The 14643-nt window shown below is 41.9% G+C and overlaps 1 protein-coding gene across 3 annotated transcripts in view; it reads left to right on the top strand.

The window, feature by feature from the left end:
- DSCAM (DS cell adhesion molecule) overlaps positions 1–14643 on the top strand; it is a 487286-nt gene that overhangs the window by 280149 nt on the left and 192494 nt on the right. For all 3 annotated transcript variants that reach the window (XM_074534053.1, XM_074534061.1, XM_074534069.1), the window contains exons 6-8: positions 1370–1645; positions 5085–5381; positions 6199–6474. In XM_074534053.1, the coding sequence (XP_074390154.1) occupies positions 1370–1645; positions 5085–5381; positions 6199–6474 (849 nt within the window). The remainder of the gene's footprint in view (positions 1–1369; positions 1646–5084; positions 5382–6198; positions 6475–14643) is intronic.

Raw genomic sequence — 14643 nt, 5'->3', positions numbered from 1 at the left:
GCAACCCCAGTGCCTGGTGATGTGTTTTTCCTAGTGACTCTGCACTCAGCCAGTGGAAATTCTCTGGATGAGGCTGGCAGGAATAAAAGCTGGGCAAAGAAATGTTACCCTCCTCTGCAATGGAGGATGTGGCTCTCTTCCATGATCATGGCTCTGGGATATTAGTCACACTTAAGTGTGACTATTTTGTTTAATGGATTGTTGCCAGTTTTTAGCTTTTGTAATGTTTTTATAGGAAACAGAGATAGTCAGTGACTTTTAACATGCATCTGATCAATTGTTGCTTCGGACCTTTGTCTGTAATCCAGAATGTCTGAGGCTACTGTATGTTCTTCTCCAGGCCTCTATTCCTGATTAGCCAATATGGATTTATTCCAACTTTGATGTTACAAAATATTTAATAAAGAGAACAAGTTACTTTTCTTTTGTAAATGTGTTTGTGCACGTGTGTTTATGCAAGCTGCTAAAAGAAAAAATAGGATGGTCTGTATTTTGTGTCAGAGATAGCATCAGTGGTGATAGCAATCCCTTATCTTTATAAGGAAGTCAAACCAATTTATACCAGGCATGAGATGAAATCTGTGTTCTGCAGTGCTGATAAATCCTAGGTGGCAGGATAAAGATTGTTTTCCTTGCATTTACGTTTATGACTTTTCTTCAGTACCATTCATCCTCTTTTTTTGCCACAGAAAACTTGCATTTTTCTGTCCCGCTGTTTCTTTAGGCTGACTTGAAAATATTGTAATCCTCCCACATCAAAGCAGAAAATCTGATGAGCCCACACAGTAAAATACTTCCATGTGTACATATCAGATGGATATCCATGGATGTACCTGCATTAACATCTTACACTCTTGAAAGCAAATCTTGTAATTGGCATTTATTGCACTTGATCACATCAGGGAGTAGTTTGGGAAAGTGTAAATTTGGTTCCTTTTGCCAGAAATTAAACCAGAAAATGAGTTTCAGGAATGCACTTAATGTACAAGATTCAAAGGTCTGCAGTTAACTGTGAAATAACATCCTGCCCTCCCAAAACCTGCGCAGTGCCATGTTAAATGCCTCAGCACTAGTGGTGTTACTTGTAGGTCTGGTCCTACTGTTCACCTGGGCATGGGATTATGTGTTGAATACGTTATCCCTGTAGATCTATTTTTTTGTCACGGGTGTGGGTGGAAAAAATGGGTTTTTTAGAGCAATACAGTTATCTGTTATTTGTTTTGGTGTTTTCTTTTAAGAAGGGTATGATTGTGATTTTTATTGCTCTCCTTGACTGGGACTTGATTTGTTACTTGCACACAAATGCACATTTATACTGAATAATCTCTATTTCCCTTTCTCTCTCCCTTACTTCAACCCAAACCTCCAGAACCGCTAAAAGCCACCATCAGCCCGCGCAAGGTCAAAAGCAGCGTCGGCAGCCAAGTGTCCTTGTCCTGCAGCGTGACGGGGACCGAGGACCAGGAGCTGTCCTGGTACCGCAACGGGGAGATCATCAACCCTGGCAGCAACGTGCGCATCACCGGCGTCAACCGCGAGAACCTGATCATGGACGGCATGGCCAAGAGCGACGGCGGCGCCTACCAGTGCTTCGTGCGCAAGGACAAGATGTCGGCCCAGGACTACGTCCAGGTGGTGCTGGAAGGTCAGTCTCCACCTGCCTGGCAGGTCTGGTTTTCAAAATAGCACACAGGTTCGCTTTGGTGCTGTTGTTTTAGAGTGGTGATGCCCTCAAAGGTCTAGAAATTAAGCAATGCACTTTCGAGGCAATATTCACAGAATTTTCAAAACCACTGGGTTGGAAGAGACCTTCAAGACCATCGAGTCCAGCCCAGCTCCAACACCTCAACTGAACCCTGGCCCCCAGTGCCACATCCAGGCTTTGTTAAACACACCCAGGGATGGGGACTCCACCACCTCCCCGGGCAGCCATTCCAGAACTTTCTCACCCTTGCTGGGAAAACCTTTTCCCTGCTATCCAACCTGTATTTCCCTTGGTGCAGCTTGAGGCTGTGTGCTCTGGGTGTGTCAGTGCTGCTGGAGAAAGAGCCCAGCCCCAGGTGAGCACAGGCACTTTGAGGAGCTGTGCAGAGTGATTTATTTCATTATAGATTATAATAAAAACAGGAAGGTAATAGGTCCTAGTCTTTAATTGGAGGCCTCCGGGGCAGAAAAATACCCACCCCACATAGGGTGAACACAGTTTTATAAGTTTAGCAAATTAGCATCATTGACAGGAATTCGTAATTAGAACTTCAAATAATAAGGTAATTCTCCCCCCTGGTTCCACCTCTTCTGGAGGCCCATTTTCTTCAGCTACTAGCTGTACTTTGTTTATGAGGAAGTGTCTTGAGAGGGTAGCTCATCCTTGGCTCCCAGGAAGAAGCAAGATGGGATTGAGGCCTTTGGGAATGTGTTCTGTCTTTCTGTCTATCAGGGTAGGAAAAGTACTAGAGTTAGCTAGGAACTGTGTATGTATACATAATGGTCTACTCTAATTCAAGAGTTATTAATATATATTAAGAATATATAAAAGTAAAAATCATTTTGGCACCTGTGGAGTTTACAAAAAAGAAGGTAATTATGAAATGTCCATGGAGTTTATTGTGCCCTACTCATAAGAGAATGGAAAAATCAATTAAAAAAAAATCCTTCCCAAGCAGGTCTCTGTTAAAAATCCAAACATCGCTTTTCTGGTTGGGTGTATTGGCTGAGGGCTTGGAGATCATCTTAAATAACTGATACCATGCTCTACATGATAATGAAGTGAGGAAAAGTCATCAATTTGCACAGAGGCATCTCTCTAATGAGGCTGTGGTGCAGGCATGGCATGGACACTATTTTTAGAGTCTCTGTAGAAGAAGAAGAGATTACCTGCCTGGACTGAGTTACCTCGGCAACCATCTCTCGTGACTAGGAAAGCCTAAAGAGCATATTGATAATCTATCATGGTGTCTGGAGAGTGCAGGTTATCAGAGAGCAACAGCAGGGAAGATTTCAAAGACACTCAGGTCTCACTGGGAAAATAATGTCTGCTTTCATCTCAAAAAAAAGCCTGTCACTTGAATTAAAAAAAGGGGGGAAAAAAGAGGAGGAGGGGTGGCAGAGGTACATAGTGTGCACGCTCACAGATTTATTGGTCCTGTGTCAGCTCCCTTTCAGGATAAAAAGCTTTTTTTTTGTGTATGTTGCTGCTATTCTGTTTTCTGAGGGGTGACAGTATCCAAAGGAAAGGGAGAGAGTCAGGAATGAAAATAAATAAATAAATTAGAAACTCTGTCACGTAACCAATGGGACAGAAATGAAAGAGAGAGGGGGCAGAGGAAAATAAAATGAAATCAGATAAAATCAAATGCTCTTCCAGAGATGCTGAGGCCTTTCAACATTCTGAGAATGCCAGTGCTTATCTTTTTACCATGTGGCAAGCAAGGGAAATATGCAGCCCTGTTTTTAAAGTAACATTTTCAAAGGAAAACAAACACACATTGCATGGCTACAGAAAGGACATCCTAACTAATACCAGGGTGTCAGCACTCCTAAATTTTACCCCACTGAACTCTCTGGAGAGGTGGGTATTTAACCCTGCTCCCTGCTTACAAAGTTTCTGTGCCCACCCATTTTCTTTATTCATTTCCCTGGTACAGGCTGAGTATTTTGGGAGACAGTTCACTAGATAAGGTGTTTGAATGCTCTCATTCAAATATTTATCTGTAGCACAAAATGACCACTGAAAGAAATTGGCATCACTGTTGTTACTGGCAATCTGTATTCAGAAAAGCTGAATTTAACACTTTCCTAAATGGGGCATTGCATGTCAGGACTAAACTGCTGTGTGAAACCAACCAATGCAAGTTGTGCCTGGCTCTTGGCAGCAGGATTCATCCTTAACTTCCCAAGGAGCTAAAATCTACCAGGAGAAAAGACTCTCTAAATGTGTTGAAGTTTTGCTGTATGTCTTTTATAATGAAATCCATATGGTTTTAAAGCTTTTCTGGAGGAGCACAGCAGTTCATAGAAATGCCTGATCCTATTCAAGTGTTTTTCCTACAGAGCCACTACCAGGTTTTTCAGAAGATGTAAAAGAAGCTTGCCATAAGCAAAGGATCATTTAAGTCCTCTACTGGCAGAATTTATTTCCCTCTCTCAATAATTAGGGTTACATTCTGGAAAATCATTGCTTGTGTTGCTTCTAAGAAAGATCTTGGCTCATGGGATACACTCCAGTGTCACAGTCATATTTTCTGGAAAAATCTCTTTGCCCAGGATTTTCTCCGGGGAAGATGAGAAGCCTTAGAGAAAAATGAAAGCAAGAATTATCTGATTTCCTTCTCCTGAAACTCAGCTGTTTGGACTTGAAACAATAAACAATTCTTTGCATGGTTTTTTGCATTTTCTATATTGTAAGCCTTGTTTTAGTGATATGATAGAAGTTGATGTTCTACAGGTAAAGAATCTCCTTGACCATTCCACCTCAGCACTTAATTGAGGTTTGATTTGCAACGGATAAACCTCTTGAGACGTGTTTGTTCTCTCTTCTGCAAGGGCCCAGCAGAAGAATTACAAATGCAGTCTTTTTTTAAATTTTAATTATACAAAAAAGGGTGAAATGTCACCATCATATTTTCTGGAAAAATCTCTCTGCCCAGGATTTTCTCCTGGGAAGCTGAGAAGCCTCAGAGAAAAATGAAAGCAATAATTATCTGATTTGCTTCTCCTGTGTTTTGCTGCTTTGGAATGTGCTTGGACATTGTTCGTCCAACAGGTGATTATTTCATTACTGAATTGTTTTGACTTAATGGCCAACTGGGGCCAAACTGTGTTGGACTCTGAGGAGAGAGTCACAGGTTTTCATTAGCATCTTTTAGCCTTCTGTCTGTGTTCTTTCTGTATTCTTTAGTATAGTTTAGTAGAGTATTCTTTAATATAATATAGATCATAAAATAATAAATTAGCCGTCTAAGAACACGGAGTCAGATTCATTCCTTCCTGCCATGGGGCACCCCACAAATTTGACACTGCAGGGTAGAGGGGACAAGTTTTACACCACGTAAGCACTCTTTTCCTGCTTTTCTCTCCCTCTGTAGACGGAACTCCCAAAATCATCTCTGCCTTCAGCGAGAAAGTGGTGAGCCCAGGAGAGCCAGTGTCCCTGATGTGCAACGTGAAGGGGACTCCCCTGCCCACCATCACCTGGACACTGGACGAGGACCCCATCGTGAAGGACGGCAGCCACAGGATCAGCCAGATCATCACCTCTGAGGGCAACGTGGTCAGTTACCTGAACATCTCCAACACCCAGGTCCGGGACGGGGGCGTTTATCGCTGCACTGCCAACAACTCTGCGGGAGTCGTCCTGTACCAGGCTCGAATAAACGTAAGAGGTGCTTGTCAAATCAGCTCCTCAAAAAAAACACACATAACTCATTGTAGTGGAGAAGAAGATTGTTGCATGTGATGAGATTTTGGAATGCCAAAAACCGACTTAATGGTTTTGTCCTCTTCTTTTCTCCCCCCCTGCTCTCTTTCCCCCCCCCGCCTCTCCAGCCCCATATAGAAAGCGTATGGTATGGTAAATGTTGGAAGAACCCTTTGGCTTGTGTCTTTTAGTCTATTTTTCCTCTACTCATCTCTACTAGTTCACAGTCTCTTTGCTTTAGTCCTGCTGTGCATGTTTTGTTTTCCTTCTCCTTTCCTCCTTTACCTGTCCAACATCCATTGTGATTATTCATGTATACAGAACTTTAGCTTGAATTTCTGGCTCTACATGGCATAATACCCAACCTCATGGGTATATATATACTTTATATACATAGCAAATAAAAATGCTAATTGTTTCAGTGTTCTCATGTGTAACAGGAGTCTAGCTCCATTTCAGTGTTAGTATTTCACATTAATTAAATCACACTCAGCCTTTTAATTTGTAACACAGCAAAGACTTTATCAGGCAAGAGCTGGATAACACAAATATATACCCCCACATAATTAGCATGGATGCTGCAGGGTAAGGAAAAAGTAGAGCATACAAAGATTAGGAAAACTGCTTAAGCAGCTCTTAAAAGTAAAAATCTGTCAAATGCTAAGAAGCGCGGCGCGAGCCGCGTCCGCTAACATCTGTATATCCAGAAATAATTTCACCCATTCCCTCGAGCAAACGTGCCTTTAAATTGTCCTCAAGAGCTCCTTTCCTTGCCTTGGCAGGGCCAGCGAGCATCCGGCCCATGAAGAACATCACGGCCATCGCGGGGAGGGACACCTACATCCACTGCAGGGTCATCGGGTACCCCTACTACTCCATCAAGTGGTACAAGAACTCCAACCTGCTGCCCTTCAATCATCGCCAAGTGGCGTTCGAGAACAATGGCACGCTGAAGCTCTCGGACGTGCAGAAGGAGGTGGACGAGGGCGAGTACACCTGCAACGTCCTGGTCCAGCCCCAGCTGTCCACCAGCCAGAGCGTGCACGTGACCGTGAAAGGTGAGCACAGCTGGGTCTCGGGTTCCTGAAATGGCTCCCGAGCTATTAAAGAGTCTTTTCTCCTAGCTCTGTGACTGAAGAAGAAGTTGAGATTCCTCAGCTCAGGTTTTCAAGGTTGTTTATTTTCTCTTATCTAATACATTCTTTCTCTGACCAGCTGAGATCTGTCCAGCAGGTTGGGTTGAGGCACACTGACTGCCCTTGGGGTGGTGTTAGCTTTTTCTATTAAGAAATATGTGTACTTTATTTCCAATAATTTTCCAATACCTATCACCTATGTTAGACAGTCTGTCTCTACCCTAAACCAATCCAGAAGTGTCACCATCACAGCAGAAGATGGAGGACAAGAAGAAGAAGAAAGACAGGACACACCCAGATTCCTCCATCTTGCCTCTTGAATCCCCATTCTAAATACCCAAAATTCTACTTTTTCACCCTGTGATAAATTCACTATCATTCTACTCAAACTCTTGTGGCTTGTAACTCTTCACACAAAGTTGGTAATTGTTTCCATGGGCTAAAATCAAAGGCACAGGTGTTTTTGACTCTGTGCCAAGGTCTCTGAGCCCCGTGCCAGCGTCTCGAGTCCTCCAGGGCAGCCAGAGGAATGTCCTGGGTGCTAACAGCTGGGAAAAGCAGAGCCCAGCTAATTGCTGGATCATTGGTGGAATTGCACACGTAGGATTGTCCTGGCAGGCAGATAATGAGCTATTTGAGGAGGTTAATCCAGATTTGTGTTTATTTTTAATGATGACACAGAGCTAATCAGTCATTGTGTCTTGTTCTCTCCTGACTTTTACCCTCCTTGGCACAGCTGGTCCTTGTTCTTGTTGTTGCCTCTGAGTGGGGGCCTTGCAGCTCAAGTTTGCTATGAACACTTTTTGCTACAACTAAATCAGGAAATTAATGGTTTGTCACACATTTCACTGGTGACTGTTTCTCTACTGGACAACAAAGTTCCAATTTTCATTAGCCAGTGACTTTCTGGCTTTTAAAACATGAGATGAAATTTTAATGTCTGTACTTTTGTCACTAAGCAGAGACAGGAACTAAAAGCATTAACCTTGCTTTCCTCTTATTAAGTGATTATCTGAGTGCTCTTCATGCTTAGAAAGATAACACTGTAAATAAATGTGACTTGAAATTCTAATAGGATGCTTCAAATCTAGTCAAATAGTCCAAAACAAGGATGTTCAGATGGCCCTGAAAGACTTCAGAAAGAGATTGAGAATAGGAATTTTTTACCATTGTGTCCTGACTGTTCTGACATTGGCAATGTTCAGATCTATTCAAGAGGACACAAAAGACAGAAAACCTGATTGCAGTAGCTCCTAGTTTTGAGCAATGGGGCCACTAAATACTGCACTTCATGTGAGCCTGTAGGAAGAATTGGAGTACAATTTCACTATTCCTGAAGTTATTATAAGCTTTTCCTGGGTTGGTTTTTTTGGGGTTATTTTTGGAGGCAGAGGAGAGGAAGGAAGAGAGGTTGAATCTTGTATCCATTCTCAGACAAAATGCAGAGAGCAGTAAGGTAAAATAACTTTGTTACAGACATTTGATCTCAACTTCCTTCTGCTCTGTTAGTTTTGGCTTTAGCAGTCTGGAGTGATGCAATTGCTATTTTTTTTCCAAGGGTTTAGGGGATTAGCTTTAAACCATGAGCAATTTGGACTCTGAAAGGCATGACATCTCCCACACCTGAGACCATCAGGGGCACTGGTCACAAGCTGTGGCATAAAAAGCCAACACCATCTTTCGTTTTCATGTGTGTTGTGCTTTGCTTGACATTACAATGATATAACAGATCTGTTGATAGAGTTTAGGAACTGGATGACAAATCAGTCACTGTGTTGTTGCTGCACTAAGAGGCCACCATGGAAATTCTGGTGGGGAAAAGCTGCCTCTTAAATAATACCATTTTTCAAATGACTGTCAAAATTTATGTAGCCAGACAAAACAAATCCAGCAGTCACAGGCATTGAAATCAAAACAAAACCAGTCACTGAGAACACCAACTGGTATCTCAGGTGAAATATTGCTTTTTCTTCCATCAGGTTACAGTTTCCAACTTGACAATTCCTCCCCCAGAAAGCAAATTGCTAGCTCCAGCAATTTGGATCGAGCTGTAACTTTTGCCAATGATTTTACTTCCTTGATGGGGTTCTACCTCCCACTAGACCAGGTTTCTCCAAGCCTAGAAAAGACATTGTAATTTGAAAATAAGGTTAATAGCCTGGATTAATCTACAAAGCCCAAAATGTCACAGGTGAGGTTTCTAGGTCAGACCTGAACAGTTCTCAATGTTCTGCTGTTGTAGCTTGAGGTCAGCAGTGCCACAGCAGATTTTATCTACATGCTAGTGGGGAGTCAAAAGTGGCCTGGTGCTTTAAAATATTATTAATGAGTGCGTGTATTGCCTTTTCATTTTATATATTCCAAACCTAATGGGTTGAATTTTTAAGCACTTCTATTTGACACCAAAAAAAAAATACAAAATATGGCCTAGCTTGTATATTGGAGGTTAAAAGGACTCTGAAATATGACACTGTAAGGGGAGTTAAAATCAATGCTCAAATATCCTTATTTACAGTTCAGCTTCTCTTACCATCAGTATAATTATTTTTTTCCAGAGAAACAGAAGGAGAATTATTGTTCATCTTCAATACAAGTCCTTTGCTTTGCTCTCAGTTCTGCTAAAAGCTTTGTGGGTGACCTCAAACCATTCACCTGAAGAGTGACTCAGAATAGATGACACTGAATGAGCTGTTACTTAGTTGGGTTTTTTCCCTGTCCATGTTCTGTTTTGAGGACATAATTATATTTCCTCATGAGTTTATCATCTCTGTGGTATCAGAATGTTTCAGAAACAATGTGTTCATTTTCAAAAGCCACCTGGGTCACCAGGAAAAATGGCAATAAGGCACAAACTGAACTAAAAAATATCCACACATTTTTTGTATATTCAATTTCAGAAGCTTATGGGTTAATTTTTCCAGTTCCCCTGCCTTTATGTAGCATTTATATGTTCAAAGCCCTGCTCCCATTGAAATGAAGTTGCTCCTGAGAGTTCTGTTTCCTCCTTCAGAGCAGTCACGTCACCCAGCTTAGCAACCCCCTGGGAAAGACAGATTTAAGTAATTTAATTAGCTTTATCTGACAGATCTGTGGCAAAGGTAAATGCAGAATTTGGCTCTACGGGGCAGCATTTATCTGCATTAGCCAAACAAATGGTTTTTAGAGTTGGCACCCCTCTGCCACATTGACTTTCCACTTTCCAAATCCTGCAGCATGTGAAGCATCCTGGTTCTAGGCTGGGATGAAGACTTGTTTAAAGCAGCATTTAAATAAAAACATGCAACACCATGAGTGTGCTATCAAACACAAGAGTGCTGTCCACTCTGCAGGGTATTTTGACATTTGCAAACATCCAAATGAAAGTTAAATCATCCTTCAGAAATCATGATAAGGTCACAGATAGGAGAATAGATAGGAGAACATTTCTTGACAATAATTTTAAATGAACTCCTGGCTGGCAGAAAACCTGAAAGAGGCTTTCAGAGCCTTGCTGTGCATCCTCCCACCTGGCAGGCTCTAGGAAAGCCAAAAGCTGGGAGCTGGGCACTTCTGTGCTATTTGACCTCAGATCCTCTGATTCTTTGCCCTGCTGATCAGAACAATCAGTGAGACAGCACGTGAAATCTGTTTTTCCATTTTTTAGGAATAACTGCTGCCCTCATCTGCACAGCCACCTGTGCCAGAGGTCTGCAGGCTTCACATAATTGTGTCCCACAGAAATTCCTGTCATTTCTGCCCTGCTCTCTTCCTCCAAGCTCTTGCCTTCCCCTTGTCTCTCCCAAAATCTCATTTGGGAGGCAGCAGTGCCCTGAGCTGGCTGCTGGGAGCTGAGTGCATGAGCTGCCAGGAGAACGTTCAGGTTTCTGCTTGGCAGATTTAACTCCCGTGGAACTGTGCCTGAGTTCCAACAGGGATTTTTGGAAATCAAGCCAACTTTTTTGGGGTTTTTTTGCTGGTTTTTTTTTTTTTTATTTGGACAAATGATTTGGCCAGTTCTTATTTCTGACAGAAAGCCATGCAAACTACCCACCCGTAATGCACAAGTAACAGAGGGAGACCATAACTGTACTTACATAGTTAATTTCTGTATTCCATACCTGCTGACCTTTGCCACTGTAATAAAACCTTTTCAGCACATGTTGCTTTGGCCTGTGTTAGGTGTAATTTTATTTTTAGCTTTTTTTGTTAAGTAAACTGAACCCCCTTTCTGCTGCCTCCTGCAAAGTGGGAACAGCAGTTACTGCCATCATCAGAAATAATTGAGATTAGCCTTGCTAAGGATACAGGCACACTCTTTGCCAAGAACAGAATTATTCTTAGCAGCCCCAGTTTTTTTGCTCTGTGTTCAGCCCAGCTCCCATGGTTTGCCAGAAGGGTTTGTACACACTTGCCAAAGGCAGAGAACTGCTGGAATCAGAGATCCTTAAGAGAAGAATATTCTGTAGAAGATGCAGACTTTCTGTTCACTCCTTCTCACAATGACCTGTCCTTCTCAGCTTTCTCCAGCTCCTTCTTTTCCAAGTCCTGGCTCTTCTCTGGGTTCCAAAATCAATCTGAACTCAAAGTGTTTATCATCTCAGCTCTCATTTCCACGCTGCCTTGTTCTCAAGACTCAAAATGACCATTTCCCTTTCCCTATCCCAACCTTTTTCCCATCCTCCAGTTCCAGTCCTCTCTGCCATCCTTCAGGTTCAAGCACTGGAGTGACAAATCTGCCCTGATTTCTGAAATCTCACCAGATTGACCCAGACACTGAAAGGCAGTGCTGGGATGTGCTCAGAGCTGCTTGGACCCTGTCACTGCAAAATGTTCTCTCCACATGTGATCATGTGGGGGTTTTGTTTATTTATTGACTATGTTTGGCTCAGAATGCAAAGTTTGGGCACCACTGTGGTGTCTTTTATAGGTACAGTAAAAACATCTGAGGCTGGTGCCATCACCTGAATTGGAAATCCACTGCTAAATCCATGAGGCAGGTGGGACTTCTCAGGTTTCACAATACCTTAGTTTTGGGGTTTTTTTCTGGTTTTATGGTAAATTGATATTTACCATGTCTCAGTTCTCCCACTCTCCCACCTTCTTCTTGGAAATGGCCAAAGAATTGTAGCTGAAATCTTCCAGCTGAAATGACTCAGCCTGAGGCAGACACCTGGCCTGGCAAACTCCTACCCAAACAAAAGTCAAACTGCAAGCAAATGAAAATAGTCTCATCATGGGAAGTGTTGGCAAACAAAGAAAGAAGTTATATTACCCACCCTATCTCTAATTTTCATATTTCCATTGAAAAAAACACAAAAACACATTAAAGTTGAAAGATATTAAAATAATAATAGCAGCATCTCTTTTACAGCATTTTAGTAGATCTCAGAGCTTTTAAGAACAGGAGTGAGTTATTATCTCCATTTTTTTATTATGCAATTTATAGTAATAGTTTTCCCAGCTCCAGTAAAAGCCATCAGTAGTAAGTGATGATTTTCTTGTCATCAGTCTCATGGGACACATTCTCATGTAAACAGCCTGCTGCTATTCACACTTCTCCAACAGGAATTAATTGAAAAAGAAGCCCCTGAGAGGGAAGGGTACAGCATCATTAAAATAAAAAGTGTGGTGTTCAAAAGGACTGTTTCTGATCTTGTTAAGCTTATGTATTTCATTGATTTAGAAAGGTTCTGGTATGTAAAGTGAGCACCTCACCTGTTGTGAACCCCAAAAAGGAATTGTACCAGCCTTGTTTCATGTTAGAATACAAGCAAACCAAACAGGGGCCACTTCTAAATAGCTTCCTGTTTGCAACTCTTTGAATAGATCCTCCTCATCTTTCCTGGGAAGTGTCTAGCTCTTTCTAATATCTGAAATTCTGTTGGTGCATTTGCATTGCAAATCAGTTCAGGGAGGGTTGGTTTAGATAGTGAAAAATATGCAGGCACAAGAGAGGAAAAGCATAATTGGAAATCTTTGCAGGGTTCTTCAATCAATCTGCTAATCTGTGCATGCTTCAGGCTGGAATTGTGGATTATGGCAAGTGGGAGTTGAGCTTCATGCACAAATCTCAGATCTTATCTTCATGCACAAATGCCAGATCTTATCTGTCCTACTGACTGACTTTGCCAATAGATTGAATCAGAAAAAAAAACTTCTGGCCTCGATGTCTTTCAGATCTTTCTTTCATTATATTATTTTCTGCCCTTTTTCCACTCCCCCATGTTACAATGTTTTGGATGCCCTCAAACTTGTCACAACTACCTTGGGAAGAAATGCTCAGACTTCTCAAAGTGACTGAAGTTGTCATGTACAAGAATCACAGCAGGGCCCTGTGGTCAGAGTGATGAGAACATGCCATTGTGCAAAACATCCTTGAAAATGCACTTAGGAATTCTTCTCAGGTCACATCATAGGCATGGGGAGTAGTTTTGGGGGACAAGCAGTGGCAGAGTCTGATTTAAGAGAATGTGCACTTTGATAGGGATGTCTCAAGTGTGTCTGACCTATAGAAATTCCTGAAGATAAGAGTGGAACAGGCTGATATTCTTGACAGGTCTGTGTAAATTTTTTTTGCCATTCAGCATCTTAAAGTTAGCTTTGCACTAAAATATCTGATTTACATTCTTTAAAGTCTCACAAGTATCATCTAGATGTGTCTTACTTTGCACCAGTACACTTCTAATGAAACTCCTGTAATGACTTCACCCCTGACACTGCAGAAATGGTCACCCAAAAATGTCTGTTCGAGTTGTTTCACCACTATCCCAGTATTCATGATGAGGAATTAGTATGCACAAATCTAAAACTTTTCATTTAAATTAAAGCAAAACTCCTTGGATTTGTGCACAGTCTTATATCTTCTATCTTTCAAACATAATTTATGTCTGTGTATGGATGCATTTATTTGTGATTTATGCAAACAATGTGAAATGAGCCTTAATACTTCAAAAAGTGCCTCAGTTAAGGAGTTCAAGATGCTTTGTAGACTATGTTTATCAAAAACTGGCCCTCTTCTCAGTCTTCCAGTGCAGATTTGTTTACTTAAAATTTTAAGAAGGTGTGTTCTTGCTCTTTTTCTGTGTTTATTTTGTCAATTATCTTTTGGCTCCAGTGATTTAGTTGGGCTTTTCACACTGATACCTGAGGACAAAAATGACTTTAAATCAGACAGGGGCCGAACAAGAGCAATATCTCTGGAGCAGGTTCCAAAAGTGAGGCCTTTAATTAGGAAACACTTTACCAATGAGGATATCAGCTTGTTGCATGAAAATACTGCAGCTGCTGTCTTATCTTCACATCAAGGTTTTCTCTCTCACAAATAAATAGCAAATTCATCCCCTTGGGCAAGGAAGTGAGCTCCCCACCACCCCAGCTTTGCAGGGTGTTTCAGGATGATAAGGGCTTGCACTTTTCTCCTCACAAAGGAGGCTGAAAGGAGAGGGTTCCACAGATGGATGAGACATGACTTAAAAGCACTTCTGGTTTCTATATAACACTTTAAATGCTCTCTCCTTTTGGAGAAGCACCCACTGCAGCATCAGGGAGCCTGTGAGTGTTGGATCGCAGGAAAGGGCAGTGGGGCTGTGATGGCTGTGAAAAACTAAAAATTGCTAGCCCATGGCCAGGATTTGTGCAGAGGCAAAATAATTTTGGCTTTTTCACTCCCAGTGCAGGAAATCTGGGGTCACACAGCTGTCCTAAGAGACAGCATAGGATGGATGAGACGTGACTTAAAAGCACTTTTGGTTTCTACACAACATTTCAAATGCCCTCTCCTTTTGGAGAAGCTCCCACTGCAGCATCAGGGAGCCTGTGAGTGTTGGATGGCAGGAAAGGGGAGTGGGGACAAAATAATTTTGGCCTTTTCAGTCCCAGTGCATGAAATCTGGGGTCACACAGCTGCCCTAAGAGACTGCATAGGATGGATGATACATAATTTTGATTCTCACACAACATTTTAAACGCTCTCTCCTTTTGGAGAAGCTCCCACTAGCATCAGGGAGCCTGTGAGTTTTTGGATGGCAGGAAAGGGCAGTGGGGACTGGATAGCTGTGAAAACCTGAAAATTGCTAGCCCAAGGTAGGGTCTGTGCAGAGACAAAATAATTTT

This window comes from Zonotrichia albicollis, chromosome 2 (assembly GCF_047830755.1).
Source record: "Zonotrichia albicollis isolate bZonAlb1 chromosome 2, bZonAlb1.hap1, whole genome shotgun sequence".
Lineage (NCBI taxonomy): Eukaryota > Metazoa > Chordata > Aves > Passeriformes > Passerellidae > Zonotrichia > Zonotrichia albicollis.
The sequence above is the reverse complement of the archived record's forward strand: the minus strand, read 5'-3'. Positions and strand labels throughout refer to the sequence as shown.